This window comes from Daphnia magna, linkage group LG7, assembly GCF_020631705.1.
Source record: "Daphnia magna isolate NIES linkage group LG7, ASM2063170v1.1, whole genome shotgun sequence".
NCBI lineage: Eukaryota > Metazoa > Arthropoda > Branchiopoda > Diplostraca > Daphniidae > Daphnia > Daphnia magna.
The window spans coordinates 11,964,385-11,986,027 of record NC_059188.1 but is presented as its reverse complement, the minus strand read 5'-3'; the positions used below and the strand labels follow the sequence as shown (position 1 = coordinate 11,986,027).

General features: G+C 41.1%; 6 protein-coding genes and 1 long non-coding RNA gene across 18 annotated transcripts; 5 read left to right on the top strand and 2 right to left on the bottom strand.

Moving 5' to 3' along the window:
* The first annotated feature begins 76 nt into the window (after positions 1 to 76).
* LOC123474043 lies at positions 77 to 599 on the top strand. Its single transcript, XR_006648665.1, has 2 exons — positions 77 to 212; positions 298 to 599. It is a non-coding gene; the product is annotated as an uncharacterized LOC123474043 (long non-coding RNA).
* A 932-nt stretch (positions 600 to 1,531) lies between these two features.
* Positions 1,532 to 3,270, top strand: LOC116926549 (persulfide dioxygenase ETHE1, mitochondrial). Of its 3 annotated transcripts, none has more exons than XM_045175851.1 (7): positions 1,532 to 1,676; positions 1,738 to 2,118; positions 2,200 to 2,344; positions 2,414 to 2,599; positions 2,667 to 2,849; positions 2,913 to 3,035; positions 3,107 to 3,270. In XM_045175851.1, the coding sequence occupies exons 2-7, from the start codon at positions 1,891 to 1,893 to the stop codon at positions 3,133 to 3,135; spliced, it is 894 nt and encodes a 297-aa protein (XP_045031786.1). In that variant the 5' UTR covers positions 1,532 to 1,676; positions 1,738 to 1,890; the 3' UTR covers positions 3,136 to 3,270. The 3 variants fall into 3 exon arrangements, with proteins under 3 accessions (XP_045031786.1, XP_032789382.1, XP_032789384.1); XM_032933491.2 differs by having other exon boundaries at positions 1,727 to 2,118; XM_032933493.2 differs by having other exon boundaries at positions 1,557 to 1,676; positions 1,847 to 2,118.
* Positions 3,271 to 3,568: 298 nt separating this feature from the next.
* LOC116926555 (electron transfer flavoprotein subunit beta) lies at positions 3,569 to 4,965 on the top strand. Its single transcript, XM_032933502.2, has 6 exons — positions 3,569 to 3,728; positions 3,792 to 3,950; positions 4,058 to 4,216; positions 4,291 to 4,371; positions 4,448 to 4,588; positions 4,653 to 4,965. The coding sequence occupies exons 1-6, from the start codon at positions 3,675 to 3,677 to the stop codon at positions 4,821 to 4,823; spliced, it is 765 nt and encodes a 254-aa protein (XP_032789393.2). The 5' UTR covers positions 3,569 to 3,674; the 3' UTR covers positions 4,824 to 4,965.
* Positions 4,966 to 5,032: 67 nt separating this feature from the next.
* On the bottom strand, positions 5,033 to 13,407 carry LOC116926588 (DNA-directed RNA polymerases I, II, and III subunit RPABC3). 3 transcript variants are annotated; one of them, XM_032933544.2, is made up of 4 exons: positions 13,252 to 13,407; positions 7,807 to 7,890; positions 7,550 to 7,730; positions 5,033 to 5,223 (listed from the first exon to the last, which is right to left on the bottom strand). In XM_032933544.2, exons 1-4 carry the CDS (start codon positions 13,322 to 13,324, stop codon positions 5,106 to 5,108), a joined length of 456 nt encoding a protein of 151 aa, XP_032789435.1. In that variant the 5' UTR covers positions 13,325 to 13,407; the 3' UTR covers positions 5,033 to 5,105. The 3 variants fall into 3 exon arrangements, with proteins under 3 accessions (XP_032789435.1, XP_032789436.1, XP_045031793.1); XM_032933545.2 differs by lacking the exon at positions 13,252 to 13,407 and adding an exon at positions 9,429 to 9,780; XM_045175858.1 differs by lacking the exon at positions 13,252 to 13,407 and adding an exon at positions 8,707 to 8,902.
* A 1,177-nt stretch (positions 13,408 to 14,584) lies between these two features.
* Positions 14,585 to 15,773, top strand: LOC116926577 (histidine-rich protein PFHRP-II). 2 transcript variants are annotated; one of them, XM_045175852.1, is made up of 3 exons: positions 14,585 to 14,735; positions 14,805 to 15,254; positions 15,312 to 15,773. In XM_045175852.1, exons 1-3 carry the CDS (start codon positions 14,712 to 14,714, stop codon positions 15,510 to 15,512), a joined length of 675 nt encoding a protein of 224 aa, XP_045031787.1. In that variant the 5' UTR covers positions 14,585 to 14,711; the 3' UTR covers positions 15,513 to 15,773. The 2 variants fall into 2 exon arrangements, with proteins under 2 accessions (XP_045031787.1, XP_032789420.2); XM_032933529.2 differs by having other exon boundaries at positions 14,805 to 15,773.
* Positions 15,774 to 16,176: 403 nt separating this feature from the next.
* Positions 16,177 to 18,091, top strand: LOC116926526 (3'(2'),5'-bisphosphate nucleotidase 1). Of its 3 annotated transcripts, none has more exons than XM_045175850.1 (7): positions 16,177 to 16,423; positions 16,499 to 16,606; positions 16,676 to 16,728; positions 16,785 to 16,988; positions 17,049 to 17,097; positions 17,161 to 17,447; positions 17,518 to 18,091. In XM_045175850.1, the coding sequence occupies exons 2-7, from the start codon at positions 16,540 to 16,542 to the stop codon at positions 17,776 to 17,778; spliced, it is 921 nt and encodes a 306-aa protein (XP_045031785.1). In that variant the 5' UTR covers positions 16,177 to 16,423; positions 16,499 to 16,539; the 3' UTR covers positions 17,779 to 18,091. The 3 variants fall into 3 exon arrangements, with proteins under 3 accessions (XP_045031785.1, XP_032789353.2, XP_045031784.1); XM_032933462.2 differs by having other exon boundaries at positions 16,479 to 16,606; XM_045175849.1 differs by lacking the exon at positions 16,177 to 16,423 and having other exon boundaries at positions 16,435 to 16,606.
* Positions 17,949 to 21,586, bottom strand: LOC116926497 (U3 small nucleolar RNA-associated protein 25 homolog). 5 transcript variants are annotated; one of them, XR_004396132.2, is made up of 10 exons: positions 20,306 to 21,586; positions 20,034 to 20,247; positions 19,832 to 19,969; positions 19,697 to 19,769; positions 19,216 to 19,601; positions 18,961 to 19,155; positions 18,652 to 18,827; positions 18,528 to 18,590; positions 18,320 to 18,469; positions 17,949 to 18,234 (listed from the first exon to the last, which is right to left on the bottom strand). XR_004396132.2 is itself a non-coding variant. In XM_032933418.2 (7 exons), the coding sequence occupies exons 1-7, from the start codon at positions 21,496 to 21,498 to the stop codon at positions 18,660 to 18,662; spliced, it is 2,367 nt and encodes a 788-aa protein (XP_032789309.2). In that variant the 5' UTR covers positions 21,499 to 21,586; the 3' UTR covers positions 18,600 to 18,659. The 5 variants fall into 5 exon arrangements, 1 of the variants encoding a protein (XP_032789309.2); XR_004396134.2 differs by having other exon boundaries at positions 18,320 to 18,479; positions 18,535 to 18,590; XR_004396133.2 differs by having other exon boundaries at positions 18,535 to 18,590.
* Positions 21,587 to 21,643: the final 57 nt, after the last annotated feature.

Below are 21,643 nucleotides of genomic sequence, written 5' to 3'. Positions count from 1 at the left end.
GCTCGTCAGGGGGGTTTATGTTTTTTGGCGCGCGCGCCATTCGCCCGCCTTCGGGGAACTCGGTTACCCTTGGCAACCGAAATTGATTTCCACTCCAGGGCAAAAACAAAAATGCAAGCAAATATCCAAAATGAAAAGGACAAAGAAAAAGTAAAAGAAGTTAATGGTCAGAATGTTTATTGAGAGATTTCATAACAAAAAAAAGATAAGAGGTGGGTTTACAATTGTGTTCGGTAGTATCGTATTTCATGTGGATGAATGCGGGTGTTTTCTGTTGTGTCTGTCTATTGTCAACAGAGGGAGGCAATACTGTCAGTGCCGACGACACAGCACATAAAATACTAGCAGGCTACACATGCAGAGAGCACTTAATCAATAGTATTGAGCATCACAAGGGCCTCCTCAATGTCGGAATGCTCCCTCAACTCGATTGTACAAAATGAACAGGAATTCTTATACTCGGCCATGATCAGTCGGCACGATAATCCTCGTCGTCTCCTTAATTTCGTACCCTCCAAAAAAGCACGATTCTGCATGCAAAAAGCCCCCACGATATAAAGAAAGCTGACATTCATAACGACGTTCATAACGAAAACATCTAATTAAGATGCAAATGGCATTCATTTCTCAGCGAGTCGTTGTGTGGACGTTTTGAGATCGATAAGAAAGCAGACGACGCAGAAGCCCGTAACGACATCCTCACAAAGGGAATCTACGAAGATGGCGGAGACGTGCTAAAAGTTATGAACCTGTCCGAAATCGCCTTCTTGAAGATCTCATTTCCGTACTACGGAGCTATTCACCCAGCCATCGATGACGTCAATAGTACTTCATGGCGCCAAGACGATACAGTATACACGATATGCTGAGCCTCGACACGAAGGAGAAAAAGAACACGGCAAATGCACATGGCGGTGTTCTCGATCCCCTACCGTTAGATAGGGCATCGGGAGTTCACTCGGCGTGAATAGCCTCGTGCTGAAATTATTGATCGTCCCCCGGCCGGATCGTCGTCGTCCATCGATTAACCTTACCCGTTCCTCAACATACAAGGCGGCAGGGATGGTCGGCTCAGCATATAGCTCGTTTTCATTCTTCCGTAAAAGCTGAAAAGTTGTATTCCGTTTCGTTGGGGAAGGACTAAAACGACGAGGTTTTGCTAGAATAAACAAACTGCCGGCACAAGGACAAATACATAAAGAGCATCTTTTCTTTACTATGCATGAAATGGTCTTAGTTTTGCTTTTATTTTATTATTTTTGTTAGTTATACAATGGCAGAGGCAGCAACCAAAATGGCAATATACTTTACAAGATCGTTTCCTCGAGGATAGTGTGGAACAGCGACACCAGTCTCGTTCATAAATGGCTAATCTGAAATGTAACCTGACAAAACATTGAAGAGACTTTCTTTGGGCAAGAAGGTCTTTCACTCGATTATTAGTTTTCTCGTAGAATCGTAGCTTCTCTGTTTAAATTAAAGAATTTTGTTTTAATGGCCAGCTCAACAACTTTGTACCAGTTCACTTACTTGCTAAAAGGTCTCGACAACTCCATCTAGCGGTCGAACGAGAAATTCCATTTAAACCTAAAAAGGTTTTTTTACATAAGGGTCCTAGACCACCGAGATCATTCAACCCTCGGATCTGGGGTGTTACGTGACTTTTCAAAATTCAGGTAAAATTCCGAGTTTTTCTTCAATTAGCGTTAGTTTAAAGATGATTTAGTGTTGTATTAGGTAACTGGGACCTGTCGAAGGTCGATTCAGCTTGAATTACTGGCGCTATCGTTCTCTCTATAAACAAAACAACACAACACCACAGCTGACCAGAGACTTTCTGATTTAGTTCATCTATCCTTCTGGAGCAGTGTAACCGAAACCACCTCTCCAATGTCACTCTTCTGTACGACTCTCCGATTCGGTGTAAGGAATGTACGCCTCAGCAGGCAAACATCTTCTTGTTTCAACTTGTCCAGCTGGGCATTTAATTTAACAAAACCATCTACAACCAAGGCCAGTGTATCAATTGGGAAGTATTTGCCTGCCAATAAATTATGCAGGAGTTTCAGTACTCACATTGAAAGGCAACCTCATTCAGAACATTTCTTTCTTCGTCAGGCAAGAACAAATTTTTCAGTTACTGCTTTTATATCAAGTCTTTAATAACACATTTTGCTTTCTGTTGCTACATTTGTACAGCTATTTGATAGGGAAAGTTGCACATACACTTACCTCCTTGCTGATGCATTTACAAAAGATGCAGTGCTGATTGATCCTGTCATCCAGCTTATCGACAGGGACCTAGAAATTGTCAAGGAATTGGGCCTTAACATCAGATATGCTTGTATGAAATTCAATCAAATGGTTGAGTTTAAAAATTCAGTCTTTATCTTGCTATGTTCATTATATCCAGTAAGTACTCATATGCACTCCGATCATACGACCACCGTTCAAAAGCTGAAGAAGTACCTTCCATTATGCAAAACTGCCATTTCTGTTGCCAGCGGAGCGACCGCGGATGTTCTAGTTCGCCATGGCGATATCATAAGGATTGGCCGACTTAACCTAGAAGTACGAGCAACACCAGGACATACGAACTGTAAATTATCGAACATGGTTGTTTTAAGCACAGCGGATCTATAAGGCTTATATGTTTGTTGTTACAGGTTGCGTTACTTATGTCTGCCACGAAGAAGGAGTGGCCTTTACCGGGGACACTTTATTAATTAGAGGATGTGGTCGTACTGATTTCGATCAAGGCGATCCGGAAACTTTATACAACTCGATTTATAACCAAATATTCTCACTGCCCAACACACACCGGCTCTATCCAGGTCACGATTACAGAGGTACAAAATAAGTGGACGCATTGAATGACTTATTTCCCGATGTGCAACTCCTTTCCTTTTCAGGTCGGACCGTCACCACCGTGTACGAAGAAAAACGCTACAATCCGCGATTGACGAAAAGCAGGGAAGAATTCATTCAAATCATGAAAACCTTGAATTTGGCCCACGCTACCGATAACCAAATGGGTATAAATCTACAGAAATTTAGCTTAAGCAACTAAAATAGAATAATAAGAAGCATTTCCATTGTTCCATAGAACATTCCCTGCCAGACAGTTTCAAGTAGAAGTGTCCTGATGGATGAATCTGTCACCTGATAAATAGGAAAACTTGATCTTCTGAGTAGCTTTTCTTTCCACATCCATTGTATCAACATGACGTGTTTAAGCGAGCATTTTCCAAATAAATATATTACTACATATTCAAACCAATATTCTTGGGAATCTTTAAACGTTATACAGGGAAAACAGTTCCATTCTTTCATTGTCTCTATTTCGCATTGTCTGTATAACTGGAGAATTTTCAATAAAACTTAATACAAAAGCAGAGAAACGCTATTACTTTGCAATTGAAACCCTTGCCTAAATTTTCTTCCAACCTTTATCAATCAATCACAAATCAAGAGACCGAGGCTCCAACTCCCAACAGTCCCAGGCTCCCGGCTACCGGGCTCCCGAAGTCCCGATTCGAGCACGGGGTTATCATGCATCCTTATGTTGCAACGCTGTCAAAAAAGTTCTGCCGCTAGATGACTTTACTAGTCCAACGTCTTCTGCACTTTATTGCCGTTTCGTGATATTCTGTCTCTTACTATTTGTTGTAAAAATGTCTCTTCGAATCTTGGTCGGTTGCAAACGCGTCATTGACTATGCTGTTAAGGTATTATTTTTTAACTATCGCTACCATAACAAGTAAGAAAATAATAGTACCTCGACTTTGCAGATCCGTGTCAAACCTGACAAATCCGGAGTCATAACCGAAGGAGTGAAGCATTCTATGAACCCGTTTGACGAGATTGCAATTGAGGAAGCTGTACGCATGAAAGAAAAGAAGATTGCCAAAGAAATTGTAGCTTTCTCCTGTGGTCCAACTCAATGCCAGGTTGGTATTTTATCAACTTTCTTTTCCATTACATAAGCCTGGCGCCAACTTGCTTATCTTGTTGCATCCTGAACTGATTTTTTGTGACCGGTTTTCCTATGTTACAGGAAACACTCAGGACTGCTCTCGCAATGGGAGCCGACAGGGGTATTCATGTCGAAGTTTCAGGGGCAGAATATGAAACACTGCAGCCATTGCACATCTCCAAAATGTTGGCCAAACTGGCAAAAGATGAGCAGATTGACCTAATAATTGTTGGAAAACAGGTTTGATTCCATTACACTTTGTCTTTCTTTAAATGGTGACATTGCTAAGCACACATGGTGCCTTTGATTGACAGGCTATTGATGATGACTGTAACCAAACAGCTCAAATGACAGCTGCTCTCCTAGATTGGCCACAGGCTACTTCTGCTTCCAAGGTTGTCTTTTGTTGTATTTAGATGTTCAACAGTCCACCACCACCGACTGTTTTGTCAATCATGTTTTGCTATCCAGATTGAAGCCAAGGATGGCAGCTTGCAGGTGGTACGTGAGATCGACGGGGGGCTCGAGACAATTAAGGTGAAATTACCATCTGTCGTCAGTGCCGACTTGCGTCTGAATGAGCCTCGCTACGCAACTCTCCCCAACATCATGGTATACATTTTTAAAAGTTGCAGATGCCCTCGGTTTTATTAGCTAGTTTTCTTTTCTCTTTTAGAAAGCAAAGAAAAAGCCCATTAAAAAACTGGCGCCTAAGGATTTAGGCGTCGACGTCAGCCCCCGAATTCAAGTAGTCACGGTCGAAGAACCACCCGTACGACAAGCGGGCGCCAAGGTCGAGAATGTCGACGCCGTGGTAGAAAAACTGAAAGCCCTTGGTCACGCTTAAGATTTGCAGGAATTGCAATGAAAACATCTAAAGAAACCTAGATATGACTGGTTTCTACCCACTTGTAGTTCTGCTTTATCAATGCAAATTGTGTTCGAGAAAATGTTATTACGGAAAAGAATACAAGACCTTATTATACTTACGCAAGTCTCGGAAGTTTTTCCAGTCCATTGCATCACAACAAAGAGAATTAATCGTCGGGTCTGACATTGTTACAAAATTCACGTGTATTACAACCATCAGCATACACAGCAGTGTAACTGCATTCAATTATAAACGTTTTCAAAATGCGAGTTTCTTAATCAACAGGTAAATTTGCTGATCCACTTCGAAACCGTGGAGATTGTTGGCATCCCCTTGCAGCCGCATTAGCAGACCTCCGTAGGATGCGTAGGCCGATCTGTACGAATTAATAGACATCAATTTTGGAACATAAAAACAAACAACAACAACAAAATAATAAAGGTAAAACATGGGAAATGCTACGATTAATCAAAGTTGAATATTGCGTCAACCGACAGTGGACAGTTTGGATAGTGGCTGTGTAGTCAGAAGTAAATATTTCACAACCAGCTAACCACACTGCCAACAGCCGGGACACCTTTTTTCCCTTCTTAGCGACGAGTTTCTCTTATCACCAAAGACACCTGTTCAACTTCTAGCTCTTTCCTAATGAGAGGAGGAGACTTGACTGTGATCTCGATTCAATTTGATGGAGCCTTTTATATTCTCAACATATCGCAGTGGCAAAAAAGAAGAAGGAAACTAGCATGTCGTACACTAGGCGTATTTAACGTACGTCGCCAAATGGCTACTACCATGGGAATTTCCACTGAATCGACGGGTCGACGAAAATAGCACCGGCCTCTTCGACCTCTTCCCCTTAACGAAAAATTAATAACATTCGCAGAAAGTAAAACGTTGTTTTTTCGTCGAAAAACAAATGCAACGATGGTCTGACCAAAAAAATTTGTTTTAATTGGTTCTAATCCTCATTTTTTTTTTTTTATTATTATTATTTCGCAAAATCGTTTTCCTGTTCATTGTTTGCAATTTTCGGCTAAACTTGGCCAAAGATGGCTAAAATTGCTTTCATAGTAGCATTTCTACGTATCGGAATAAGCTTACGTTAATTCCCTGCGTTTTTCCCTATGCTTTTCCTCTTCTGAAACAATAGAGCTCAACGAACGTTGAACTCTATAAACGTCCAACGAAAACGCAATGCTACTAACAACAGTTGCGTCAAGAGTTATGTGGGCTGATAAGCACAGACTGTTGCTCTTGACCATCTGATGCTATCGACTACAAACGACATTGTGTTTCCAATGAAACTGACTTTTCTCCGATTTCGTTATCGCAACCGGGCGATTATAGTTTTATCTGGTTTTTATGTGTAGCGCAACACCTTTCGAATACGATTTTTTATAACCATTTTTTTTTAAAAGAAAGCATTTATTCCATCTTTCTATCAACAACAAAAATGTGGTTAGGAGAATGAAAAGCGCATAAAATCAAATAATAAAAAAAATGGCGACGTAATGACTGACAAGAGTGACGATACCAGAAGAATGCATTTACCCCCTTTGGCAAATATTTAAAGGCAAACGCACTGCTGGTACGGACTCCAGACAGAAACCGGAGTGGGTATCAAATAAGGACGCAAACATTTGCGAAACAAATCAATTGTGCAATGCGAAGCACACAATGAAAAACAAACAAAACAACCTCACACACAACATCGAATTTAAAAATGCAATTGATTCGCAAATCTTTTTTTCAAAATAAAAGTAAAAAGCTCGGATTTTCAATCTTCTTTCTCCTAGCGCAGGATATTTTCTCCGGAGAGACCGTCTCTTCTCAGCTACCGTCCAGGTTAAAGGTCGAATTTCAAATGGGCCTAACCTTCTTCTACCTAGCTTGCTTTTATATAGTCGGTGGGCAGAGATGTGGGCCTCTAGGCCGTGGATCTCCCCCCATTGCGAAATTTTAAAAGACGTTTTTTGTTTTTCAAAGATCTATCTACCCTCCAGCGCTATTTCCGTAAAAAAAAAAATAATAATAATAAAAAAAAGAACTTGAAATTCAGACGACGATATGCCGGATGCAGCACAACACATCAAGCAAGAGACTGTCAATCACGTACGTTTGTTTGTGTAAACTATAGGGAAGAGAAAATTTTCGCGGAAGGGGGCGGGTCAAAGGCCAATTCGGGGAATCTAAGAAACCCGTACAGTGGCGCTGATTTTCACTACGGAATATTTATGTTTCCAGGGAACGGGTGGTGGTCGGACAAAGTTTCGCCATTTCACTGGAATGGATCGCTATACTCATTTCGCCTCATGGGGAAAGAATGTCGGTCACAAGCCAATCTTAGAAATTGATACCAGAACAGCGCCCGGAAATTTCTTTCTCTTTACCGTAATGCCAGCGGTAACTAAGCGAAAGCAACAGACTTTTACCGGGAAAGAGAAAACAACCCGAAATTCTGTTCCATATCGCAAAAAAAAAAAAATAACAACAACAACAAATGACGGTTTGTTCCAAAATCACAAGGACTGAGATACCACCAGCTGTGTTCACCTGGATAATTCAAGTAACAGGGGAACGCAGGGTGGTTCCCCGTCCTGGAGTGGAAAATTTCACACCTTTTTTCGGTTGTAAACTTGGTGCTTTAAAATTTAAACCAAACAAAAAAACGATGAAATTGGATCAAGGGAGAAACTCACAATCGTGAAGACGGTTCTGTCGATCCTTCGTCGCCTTCAATACGATACACCTTGCCAAACATGACGTACTCGAAAGCGTCGGCACGGGATGGAATGCCGAGATCCTGCGGGGCCCATTCGCCCGCATCTGAACATCCGTCTTCGCGTAAAGTTGTTGCCAAAACCAAACGGAATTTATCCCCTGTTTTTTTTTTTTTTTTTTAATAATATCAAATGGAATTAATTTCATTCAGATACAAATGAATTGCATCATTTACCTAAATCCATTGGAAACAGCCACGAATTGATGTCGAGAATCAAATCCATTTTAAACGATTCACTTTCGCAATGGAGCCGACTCACTGTCAATCAAAAAAATGACAAACAAATTTCGATTAAATAAATCACAGCAACATGAAAGAGAAATTTTATCGAAAAAAAAACTAAACTAAACTATACGTCAGTTAATGAGACGGACACTGTAAACGGGCGATATCTTTTACCACTTGATGAGGGAAGAAGGGAAAGTGGGTCGGGGTACTACTTTCATGAATGGCGCAGGAGAGATTAACGAAATGGCAGAGGGGAAAAAAAAAGGAAATCTTATCACGAAACTGTCTATACTGAGCACCAGGTGTCGGCAAAACGGGAAGTCAAAATGAAGTGTAGGTAATTCAATCAACCGTTGCGGCGTGCGTGACGTCACGGGAGGCCTTTTAAAGTGAAAGAGTCGCACTTGTTTTCCGCGATGCGCGCGCGCGCAAGACGAACGTGACCTTTCGACCTTTCCCATCTTTCCCATCTTTTGCTCGCAACGCAGTTACGTAAAAAAAAAACAAAAAAAAAAGAAAGCGCTGATGGGATGGGGAAGAAACTGGAGTGAGTGGGTAGACAGAAAAGGAGGGTATCGATCCCTCGGAAAGAACTGGAAGGCGTCGTCGTGTGTTTGATGCGAAACAGGAACGACGCCATACACGATATCAAAACAAGGTCACGTGGCCCGAGCAAAAATAAAATTCGGATCAATCCACCAACAGCAAAAATTGGTAGCAAAGCATCCCGGATGCGTGCTGTCAGCATCACCTGTCTCCGATTGTTTATCAACACGTAAGATAGGCACAGGTGAACTTGGAACGTCGCAATAACAAAAACAGGAAAAAAAAAAGAGACAAACTGACGCAATTTGCTGGTTGCCAAGGGAGACGGCAAGCCAAACTTATCAGATTTTCGGGAGCGTTCTAAAATGGCGGTCAATGTCACTTGGGAAGCGATTTCTTCCGACAAAAAAAAACAAAATCCAATCAATTTCCAGAGTGTTTCACATACGAAACAAAAAAAAATGGAGAGAAAGCTCTGCATTTTTTTCTTATTTTAAAAAGTTTGGTTTGAAAAAGTGGGGAAGAAAACAAACGTCAAAAAGGAAAGTTCAAATCTTGCGGGCGCGCAGTGACGCAAGTGCGCAGTATTTGGGCATCGCAAACAGTTTTACCTCGTCCTTGGCCAAAATAAAGGAAAAATAACAATAACACGCAAGTGCGCCACTAGCGTATTGTTATTATTGTTTTGCAACAGCTAAAAAACAAAATCTGAAGGTACTGAAAAATAAAAAAAAAATAAATCTACCACAGCCGCACACCGCGAAAAGAGAGAGAGAGAGAGAGAACACGGTGAATGGAACACGAATTGACCTTGGATATATCCTCAAAGACATTGAACCAGTTCCGGTTGAGAATACCTGCAGGCTTTCTAAGTTTTACTTGCTTGATTATTATTTAGAATAAGTACATATTTCAAAGTGGCCCTTTTTGTCTTGTTGGCCAAAAAAGGGAACCGAGATGCGGACATTCACGCACCGACCAAAACAAAAGAAGATTGCGCAACAGACCCAAAAATGACTTACCCATTATTTGGGAATTTCCAACATGTTCCGCAGGCGAAAGTCATCCTGTCCTTTTTCACAAATTCTTGTTGATTTTGCTTTGGCCATCGTTTCGGTTCTTTCGTTATGCAATAAAGCCGTTTTTGTGTGTGCGTGCGTAGCTGAACGAAAAGAAAAATTGAACAACGAAAACAAAAAAGAGGCACAGTGGATATCAAAGCGATGCGGCGTCGTCGACGTCGGGGCCAGGAACGTTCGAGTTGGTTGCCCAACTGCGCAGTTTTAGCGAAAAACCCAGCAACAACGACGACGACGTCGAAACCCCCCTCCCATCTCTCACGACCCCCTTTCTCAATCCACCCACCGAATCCCCCCTTGCTTTCCACCATTCTCGTGTCGTCATCATTTCCACCTTCTCCCAATCGGGCACACGGCGCAATCGCTGCCCCCCCTCCCACCCACAAATGTCCTCCTGTTCACGAATGCAATTGTTATCAGGTCCGTCAATATCCCCCCTCTCAATACGAGAAAAAAATTTATTAGAAATGATTGGATACCAAATTGAAAATGACTTTCATCCGACTCGATCAAGAAGGTAAAAAAAGGCAACTAATTAAAATACAAATAAAATAAAAAATGAAACACTCGGTCAACGCAAAAACAAATCTAATGACACCGGAGACAAAGTAGTGGTTTAATAGTTGTAACAGTTACGCGGGAGCGGGAGCGTGAAAAGGTGATCACTTAAAGAGGAACCCTGTCCGCACACTCCCGCACCTAAAGTCACGCAGCCAACGACTAACCAAAACTCCTGAGTCACACTCACACACACACACAAACACATACACACAGAGAGAAAGAAAAAAAGAGAGAGGTTCGAAAATGGCGAAATGGCTTGGTGTGTGTGTGTGTGCAATCATAGCGTGACTCGTTTTCTTGTTTTGTTTGTATTTTATTTTTTATATTTTTTTTTTCGTAACCGCCGGGGCCACGGCGCCATTTCTATCTACCTCCTCCCACCACCACCACCCTCTCTGCTGCTGACGTTTGGGGACGAGCTGGTGGAGAGATTGCGTCACGCCGTCGACGAGATGGGGAACGTGAAAGGAGGCAGGAGGTGGCAAGTGGGAGGGATAGTGTACGTGCAACGTGTCCCGCACGAACGCAGCAACCCAGTGGGTTTTCTGGTTCCCTTCTCTCTCATTTTCCCCAATTGGCCGATTTCAAACTCCACCCACAACACGGCCAATGACGTCTCAGGCCCGCACCACCACGACAACAACAACAACAACAATCGGCCATCAACCTAGAATCAATGACACTTTCACAAAAGAAAAAATAAATAAATTCTTCTTCTTCCGTCTTGGCCACGTAAAGAAAATTGCAAAAAGACAAAAACATATCTGATTGCACTGTCGCCCAGAAACGAAAAAATTGGACAAAGTCTTGAACGGACAATCCAGGTGGCATCACACACAGCAGCGCCTTGTTGCGTGTTGTTATCTCATACACAGGCAACTTGCCCATTCTGGTTGGATTTGATCGTCAGCAATAATCCAAATAAAATTTTAAAGGAAAACAAAAATTAGATCTTCCGGTTCTCGTCGATGATGTTATTGACCTCGGGAGGACGTTGGCCCAAGATTTTTGTATGAATTTAATATTTAAAGGGAAAAAAAAGAGCGACAAAGTAACCATTTTTGCACGGCGTAAAACGTTTTTTTAAACACAAGTCTCCGCCCCGATGGCCTTCCATCAATTTCTCTAAGACATTGCACTCGGCTAGCAACACATCCGTGATATTTGCGTAACATTTAGTTGTTGTGTTATTTTTTTCTTCATTCTCTTCCATCCTCCTGCAATTTCCCATTCCGAAAGAATCGTCTAGTATTCCAATGACAGGTGGGTTTGGCCATCAGACGAGGTTCACGGTCGGCCATTTTTCGCCATTTCACGAGACTAGTGCACTTGACGAGGTAACCACTTGTGCACAAATAAAGACGAGTAGAATAAATTCGATATGTTATTACAATCGGCCCAACGCAAAAGTGTCAACAACGGAAGACCCAAAGAGACACCCACGCACCGATGACGCACACCAATGGCTGCCGACTGTTTCGGGATTGACCCGCACTAGCCGGACTGCCCCCAAAAAAAAATATATATATATATATAGAAAAAAAAAGGGAGAGAAAAAATAACTGGTACCCACCCAGTCCCCCAAAATGACGTGTAACGCGGGAATGGAAAACGACCGGTCGATACGCTTTCCCAATTGGACAATGTAGTGGATTGAATTTATGAGTCAATATTGAGTCAATCAGAACGGAAATACGGGGTCGCTCTCTCTCTCTTTTCCATCTCTTTTGACAAGAGGATCTCACGATTTTAAACCCCTTTCTTTCCATGCCGGAAAAGATGTTGAACACACACGTGAAGCGGGGCGAAAACGATAAGAGTTTAGGTCGGATCTTGACTGGCTGGGCGGGGGCTTCCAGCAGCCGATCGATTTTTCCCTAGCACAAAACGCAGAAGGAGCGGGCTGTTAGCTGGAAAGGTCAAGGTTACTTACGGCGTCGACGACGTCGCTATTATCAAAACAAACATGGGCGCATTGTACCCATGAAGCCCATAACTACTTGTTTACCATCAAAAGGTCTCATGTAACTAATGGCTATCGCGTTCCCCATGGATCGAAATCCAATTAAGCAACAAAAGCGACAAGGTTGGGTTTATACAAGTTCATAGCTCATCAAAACGATAGAGAAAACCCTTTCTCCCTTATCGGGTTATACTTAGAGAGGCATACCCTCCTTCTTCTATAACAATAACAAACTTGGAAAAAAGAGTTGTTGGGAGGGCGATTGCGCAAATGGGCGTAGGCCACCATCGTAGCTTCTTAATTCGTTCGATTCGTTACATGTCGATGTTCTTTAACCCATAAATAAAAATCAAAGCAAATTTGACTAGTTCTGAAGAAACAAAACTTCTCGTGTTCTTAAAAAGGTTTCACCTTGAGCCCGGTGTCCGGGTTCTCTCTGACGTCATTGGATGTCAGGCAGCTTCTCAACTGTTTTTGGCATTTAAAATCAACATCCGATTGTTCATTCTCAGTGCAGAAATTTTTATGCCGTTACCTTCTACGCACATGTGGATGAAGGGCATAAAAAGGGCAATCACTGTAGGTTAACAAAACTGTGCCTGCGTCATACAGTTTTAACGAGTGAGTGGCCATATGTAGACGGTAGTCACGTCTTTCACCAATAGATGGCAGGATCGGATTTACAATCCAATTTTCAAAATTTAAGGAAAAAAAACACAGGATTTTAAGTTTTTCCCAAAAGCATAATAAGGAAATCTCCCCAATATTAAGATTTGCTTTTCCTCTGCTCATAATGAAATACTGATACATTTATAGGCTGTTAAAAAACTGTTTTTCTGTTGTGAGCAATCAAGTAAAAGGAAAAATGATACTCTAAGTTACTTGTTGCTCTGCTTGTTGCACCAAGTTTAGTTAGAGTTGAAGACTTTCCTATAAGAGATCGTTCTAACTCTACCACCAGCTCATTACCGTACCACTGCATAACTAAGGTAGGCAAGAATTAATCATCTCAGGAGCTAAATGTTACAGTACATCAAACCAAGCTTCTGCAATGCACATAATTATAATACAAATCTAAACAAAATTGCCATCCCTAGGAAGCTAATAAGATTGGAAAAAGGTGGGAAAAGACACTGACATTGAAAACCACGAGTCAAAAACCACGATCAGATCGAAGAACATTTAAAAACCAATATCAGAATAAATCCAGATCGTAGGAAACTGAATAGAGAGTTTTCCTACCTCTGTCAAACTTTTTTCCTTCAGGATCAATGTCTTTAACATCGAAAATATCTTCAAACAAAACACCGGCCATGATTTCGAACTTGTACAGAGAATTTCGGAAACTTTTTCAAGTATTGTGTTGTCGTCTGCTTACCATGCCTGGCGCTATGTTGCCAAACGAAAATCCCAGTTTTTTCACATTTACTGGCATTAGGGATCGGCCCCGACCCTAATCGGGGCGCATTTTGCCAATCGGGTTTCGAAATTCGGGGCTCAGGGTGAAAATTTTTGAACCCCGATCTCAATCGGGGTTGAATCGGGGTGCCTAATCGGGGATGCAACCTCGATTGCAATCAATCGATCGACGTACAAACATAATCGATCAAATCGAAATCGCAAATTATGATAAAAATCGGGGAGTTCGCCCCGGTTTCCCCGACGAAAACCCGACCCAACTTCGTAGTTTTGAATTCAGGCGTCATTTTTGCAAATGACGTCGGGTAAGCTGGTTAACCTCGATTTTTGCCCCACCCCGCCACGCCCTGGATGACGAAGTGACACCCCGATTCAGCCCCGATTGTCCTTTTCCGGGGCGGGGTGGTTAACCCGATTTTGGCTAATCGGGGCCGATCGCTAACTGGCATTTTAAAATTTAAATCAGAGCCAGACGTTCTTATGTAAGAATCATAATATTATTTTAAACTAAAACCTTTCAGTTCTGAACGTAAATTAAATAAAGGTGGGAAATAAACAAAAGTAGGAAACTGTTCCGTCTGGTACTGTACAAATCGGATTTCATACGTGCTCAGCTGACTTTTCGTAATTGAATTCCTAAGGATTCTGACCGGTTCGTTTCTAGATTGGGGTGTTTTTAATATATTCGCTATACAAATTAGGTCAACCAAAGCTATGCCTCTAACGAGATTAAGGAGACATAAGTTTTGAAAACGGCCAAGGACAATTGGAGATGAAATTTAACTGATCGATAGTGAACAGTTAAAGCACGTAATGAAGGCAAGGGCAATGGTAGCCGAATTAGCAAGTTATTCTCATTTAGATTCAGGAACGGTGAGTGCTTTCACTCATTTGGAATGCTGAGGTAATGGAGTACGTGGAACTTTTTGAATTATTCGAAGATTTGCAGCTCATATGGGCAAAATGAACGGATTAATGTCACGGGGATTGGCAGATTAATGATTCTTATCTCGTTGTACTCGTTCTTCTCTTACGAAATCATGTTCGATTCCAGACCAAACCGAAGTTAATATTACCCAAGAAAGAGTAGATTTTCACTATGGACAATGCCAATTTCTAGATCAGTTTCACGAGGCGTATAAATTTGAAGGAAGAGGCAGCCATAGAATTTGAATGAGTTGACAGATTCGTATATAAAAACCCCGATTACTATTTGCAGTATCAGACTCATTCAGCTTCTTCTACCCGTAGTAGGTTGCCAATATTATTCTCTACAAGCCAAAATGATGAAGAAAACCATCATCTGCGTAAGTAACTTAACGTTCTCGAAAATTGCCAAATAATTTTATGACAATTTTTGTTTCCAACTCAAACAGTTTTTAATTGTTGTGGCGATGGTCACAGCAGCACCTAGCCAGGTGAAAGATCATGAAGACCATTCTGCAGAAAAACATGAAGACAAGCCAGCCCATCATGAAGAACCAGCCCATACTACAGAACATCATGCTGCCAGACGATCAGCCGATAAGGATGAAGATCATTCTGCTGAGAAACACACCGCATCCAACGATAAGGACGACCATCATGAACAATCGGCTGATGCCAAAGTACACCACGCCAACAAACGATCCACCGAAAAGCATGATGAGCATTCCGCCGAAAAATCCGCCGATGATTCTACTGAAAAGCAAGGCGAATCTTCCGAAGCAAAATCTACCCATCATGAAGAGCCAGCTCCGAAATCAGAACACCACGCCAATAAACGGTCAGATGAATCAGTAGAAGCTAAGTCTGCTTCTCATCATGAAGAATCTGAACACGATGCTGAAGCCGCCAAACCCGAACCAGCACATCACGCTGAAGAGATGGCCGAACACGACGCCGAAGCCGCCAAACCCGAACCAGTACATCACGCTGAAGAGATGGCCGAACGTGAACACGACGCCGAAGCTGCCAAACCCGAACCAGCACATCACGCTGAAGAGATGACCGAACATGACGCCGAAGCCGCCAAACCCGAACCAGCACATCACGCTGAAGAGATGGCTGATCCTGAACCAGAGCATGGTTCTATGAAACATTAAATAGTTATATTTTTCACCTGGTATTTATTGGCAGGTTTAAGCCAGGCTAAAGCCACTTGTTGGAAATTAAGGCTGTGTAAATTTGTCTTTAGGGAAACATTCCTTTATAAACTCCCATTGGTTGACTTAAATTCTTTCTAGAAGATGAGCCCTTTACTTCTTTCCTTTGTCCAGTGTTTGAAAGCTTCTTTTTCTCTAGTGCCATAGTGAAAATTGTAACTATTGCATGATGAAAAAAAAATTTACTCTGTGTCATACAAATGTCTCGTTCCTTATCTTCTTTACGTCACACTTGGGAAAAACCTAAAAACTATTCCGTTAATCAATAAATTCGGGACTATGAGCATTGTTAGGTGAAATAGATTCTTTCCACGTCCATTGAAAGCGTATTGGGAAACATGCGAGCAGCGTGGCCAAACTTTGAAATTTCTCAATAATAAATTATTCTTATCGCGTAAAGCCGTCAAACCTGGTCAAACTCAAAAGACATGCAATCCAAGTCATTTGGTAAAACCAGATAGCAAACACTTTTTATATGTAACACACGATAGGTTAATGAAACAAAATCATTCTCGTAGACCATCCATAACTCCGTGATGAGCAAAATCATACTGGCACTAGGACTTGGCAGTTTACTGTTGGCACAAAACAAACACAACAACCCTGGTTAAAAGTCAAAAGGAAAGATTCATTTTGCGACCTGAAGCAGAAGTTGTAAAGAATGTGGCTTGCCCTTCTTATTTAATCATTTTATCCTCGTTTTTTGTGGGTTTTTCTGGTTCCTTTTGTTTTTTGTTTTTTACATTGGGCTGGATTGCAGAGTAGGTGCCAACGCTGTCTGATATGCTTACGGCAACAACTTAAGCCTATTTGTCTTTTTGGTTCGTTACTGATAGCAGCAGACACCAGAGGTATCCAAACAAAACCTGTTTTTTAATCTTGTACGCGATATTAAACGCTTAAAAGGTCTTGTTCCATTCTATCAGCCCGCAGTCACAGTAATTATTGCCGGTTTTATAACGCAAAAATGGCTACTACTTCTCCGGTTTTTTTGCGTCTAATGGCTAATGCGGTTGCTGTTGCCAACCATGCAGGTAAGATCGAATATGTTAAATGATAGTCAATTCCTACAAGCGCTATTTTTAACAATCTTGAACCTATAGGCAACATAATTCGTGAAGTAATGAGCAAAGGGGATCTTGGTATTGTTGAAAAGGTACCGTCCAGTGTTCACAATAAACAGGACTAATAATATTAATGTGTTTATGTTAGGGAGTGAATGATCCTCAAACTGAGGCTGATCGCAGAGCTCAACAGTGTATTATTGGCAACTTCAATAAAAAGTTCCCATTAATGAGTGTTATTGGAGAGGAAGATCTTGCCCAGGAAACGGATACTGAATTGGTCAGTGATATTGATAAAGAAGTTTTGAATCTTAAATGCCCAGAAGATCTTGTCAATGTTACAGAAGAAGATGTAAGTATTATCTATGATTGTTGAGCAAAGTCTCACAAGTTTCACAATGTTTTTCTTCAGTTTGTTGTGTGGGTGGATCCTCTTGATGGTACAGCAGAGTACACCGAAGGTGATTGAAACTATTACAAATGTATCATGTTTTATAATGATACCAATACCTAGTTCTAAATAGGCATGCTGGACCATGTGACAGTATTGATTGGCATTGCTCACAAAAATCGTCCAGTTGGTGGGGTAATTCATCAGCCTTACTACAACTACAAAAATGACAAGGAAGGACTCGGTCGAACTCTGTGGGGTATTCCGGGAGTTGGCGTTGGTGGATTCAACCCCGTTGCACCTCCAGAAGGAAAACGTCTGGTTGTTACAACGCGTAGTCATATGACACCCGTAGTTCAGCAAGCGCTGGATTCCCTAAAACCAGACGAAATCCTGAGAGTCGGTGGAGCTGGATATAAAGTATGGAAACTCGTCTAATCTTCCGTAATTTCATGCTTTAATGTTTGTTTTTTAAAATAATGTTCCAAAGGTTATGCTGTTAATGGAAGGAAAAGCCACAGCTTACGTGTTTGCTAGCCCTGGCTGCAAAAAGTGGGACACATGCGCCCCCGAAGCAATTTTGACTGCAATGGGTGGCCGACTTACCGACATACACGGAGATCCCTACTCGTATGCCTCCACTGAGATGCACCCCAACAGGCGCGGTGTTCTTGCTGCTGCTAAATCTGATGACCATAAATGGTTTGTCGAAAATATTCCCGACGCTGTTAAACAGCTCGTCAAGTCTTAATAGCAAAAATTGTTTTCAAAACTCATTGCCCTTACATAACTATTCCATTCAAAATTTTCCAGAGAACTATTTTAACCGTTCAAAATTAGTAGATTTCAATTTTGGTTAGCAGAAAGAACATACGAAAACAAATGCCAGTCATCAAAGTCGACTCCAATACTTGTTTCTCGTTAGAAGCTTTTTTTAATGATTTAATGATATTTTGTGGTTTGTTTCAGTTTTCCAATCAACTGACTACATGACTGCCTATTATATTTACTTTCAATTGTTAATGTCCGTCATAACTTACGGAATACATACTAGAGAATACTAACGAATCGCAAGTTTATAGCCCTCTGGTAGCCTTGTCCTAAACAACCCATCTTTTGTTCGTTTTTAAGGTGCACTAATAAGCTGGGAGACTTTCCGGACATGGAGAAATCTTACCCTTGATCTGATTCAAGAGTTTTTTTAACGCTAATAAAAAAAAGATGCGAAATTAAAGACAATGTCTTATAATTTAAGCTAATTATGAATCAAGATTCCTTTTGATTATTTATACCTTCGTTTAAGTCATCACACTTGGCACGAATAAAGAACGAAATCAGGCAGCGATCTAGATGCGGTTGAGTTCCACATCGGTTTCTTCGTGTTTGTGAATTGCCTTGAGCGAGTTCACACGAATAAGCCGAAGGTTATCAGAAATCGACTCCTAATATATACTAAGCTTAACACAATAACGGTTATCGTACATCAGTAGCATCTTATACATCTCACGTAAGCGGATTTAGGACGCCGTGCACTCTCCACGTGTCAGGTACGAAAGAATAGGCCTAAGGAGATCTCTTCAATATTAGTAATATTTATCAACCGAATTAAACAGTATGACATTACGCATTTGGTCAACTTCCTCCACTAACAAAAAGGTGTACAGGTCTATCTGAAGTCAACATTTCAGCCGCCCGTTGACTTCCTACAATTGCCGCAAGTCTCTGGGCGTCATAAGTTGAATATAGGACTGTGCAAGTTTGACTGCCATCCCCTCGATATTTTGGATTTTGAAATGCATCCTGAATTTAAAAATCAGGCGAGAAATAAAAAAACATAATTCATAAGTAATATAAAACAATAAAATAAAACTGTATCAAGCATACAGTTCAGTAAAAAAAAAAAAAAAACAATAAAGTAAGAAATTAGGCTTACCTGGAGGAGGTTGCAAAGCTCCGGATAAAAATTTGGAAACGTTGGTAGCTGGTAGAAAACGACGTGATGAATTCCCTTCATGGTAAGTCGCCTGTAAAAATGAAGGCGCTCTGTATACAGCAGCAAGCGCTTCTTCCCAAGAAAGAAGCGATTCCGAACTTGGGCCAATTTCCCGTCTGGTGTATATTCACAAGCCTAAATTGAAGAACTGAATTAATACCGTGGAATTTCGAATATTTCTATTTCATGACTCACTTGTCCAAAGTTGTATTCTTCTTTGTGAAGATGATTCCTTAGTCTTACGTAATCATAATACGAAGGAATGTAAATCAGCGTGTTGCTCATTAGCAGATCGCGGTACTGCGGAAGAATCTTTTTGGTGAAGAAATGAAAACGATCGTCGGCTGACTGAGCTGCTGTTGGCGTTGGAAATCGATGAAATGCTTGAGGTAGTTGAACAAGAACACGGCAAACGGTTGTTGCTGAGGGTAAAACCACATTTTCTACACGCACCTTGCCGGCAAAGTTTGTTCCACGGCGAGAAAAGAGCGCCGCAGCTTCCGGAAGTGCTACGCTGCTAAAAATTAAATTCTGTCTATAGTGAGCGGAGTAACCGTTTAGCGCCCAAAGACGAACACGTCCTGTTAACCAAAGAGTTTTTATTTATTTATATTATTATGGTTGGCATTTTTTTTTTTATAACTTGAACTAAAACAGTCTATGAATTGAGTTATACCCAAGTCGGTGTCATGTTGTTCTCGTGGTTGAAGGTGCAAGTGTTGAAAAATATGAAGCACATGATCCCAATTCTTGTGGGGAGTAAAGGAAAAATTACACTGTGCCAAACATTTAATCAGAAGAACAATATTACTTGCATGTAGAGAATATCCGTTTGGTCTATCACAAGTACTTCTATGCTACAAAGAAAGTCAAAATCATCAGCAAGTAGCGTTCGTGCTCCCAGCGGAGATGCGATAAGAATATCGGCCTTGTAGAATCCAGCATATAACTAAGGATTTTAAAGTAGGAATCATTAACTGAAGTTGTGCAAAGTTAAATGCAGCCTTTCTTACCTTTAGAGTACGTTTAGCAACCGAAATTCCTATTCGAAAAGAATCATCAGTGTTTCCTGTAAAAACAGCTTCGTAATCTTCAGGCTTGTAACTCTTTTTATTCTCTTTTTTGTCCTCTTCATCCTTCTCCTCGCCAAACTCTTTATAGAAGCGGTCCTTATTGATAATTTGCCCTTTCACAGGAAGAAGCAGTGAGGCCAATTTCTCCACAATCCTGAATTCATTTGAATAAATATAAATAGGAAAAAAATTTTACGAAACTTATGACTCACTTAACTGCAGAATTCCTCAGCGGAGCGATAATTAGAACTCGAGGGCGAACTAGACCCTGGTCTCGAAATTCGACATCGTCAGTCGGTTGGCCATTTTCCTTATACTTTTTTAATTTAGCATTATGAAGCAAAACTTTATCTCTTGACTTCATAACGTGATTCAAGGAATGGAGGCAATAAACTGTTCGAATTTCATCGCTATTTAAGTGGTTCATTTCAGGATAATATATATCGCGATACTCGTTTGCGAGACTGAAAATCTCATGCTGCAAAGGAGAGAGCAGTTCTTCGGCCGTCTGGGTGCTACTATCAGAGAGTGGTCGCTTGTCAAGGTTGGTACATAATTGTGATTTAACTCCATAATCTACTAGTGGGATTCCAGTTTTCAGTATTGGCAGTGTACCAGGAATCACATATTTTTCTGTTGTTTCACCTAACAGTACAGGTTTAGGTTTCTCCATTTTCCTGTCAACTTTTGCTGGTAGATGGATCACCATTCTTCCAAGTGCTTTCCAATTTAGTTCCTGAGTCTGATAAGGCTTCGGAGATGTTAAAGTTTCTAAAAGAGATTCACTCATTTCTCTTTCATAGTGAAGGTGGTATGGGTCAGTTGATGAACCCATTTCTTCTTCATCACCAGAAGGTTCTTCCTCTGTTTCATCTTCATGCTCTTCTTCGTCTAGTTCTTCATGATCTTCTTCAACTTCATCAGCTTCTTGAACTCCGAGTAAATCTCTTTCTTCTTCTTCATCATCTTCTTCTTCATCATCTTCATCCTCTATATCATCTTCATCCATACCTTCATCTCCTGATTCAGAAACACTATCCCCTTCGCTTCTGCTATCAGCTTCTTCAGATTTGTCTTCAGAACCAACATCTTCTGATTCCTCTTCATCAGATGTCAAAACTTGCTGTGCCCTGTTACCAGATTTAAACATCGACAGGAGTTGGGTATAAGGCTTCACTTCTTCCTCTGACTCGCTACTTGACGACGATTCCTCTACAAGCGGTTCACTTTCTTTTTCGGGCTGAAGCTTCTGCCTTTTATTATCTGATTCAGCATCCTTTTTTCTGTCTCCATCTCTGTTGAATTTTCGTTTGTTTTTGAAATTGCCTCGACCACGTGAAGATGAGTTACGTGATCCATGGTTTTTGAAATTTCCACGCTTAGATCCTCGTCGTCCACGACCCATTTCCTGATGAAAGTTTTGGAGTTAAATTTTACGAAAAACTCAAATGCACGTGTCAAAACGAAAATCAAACTGCAGACGCCCAGTGTTGCATGGATTCCAAAAATTGAACATGAAAATCTAATTTATCTTATTTCAGTTATTTGCA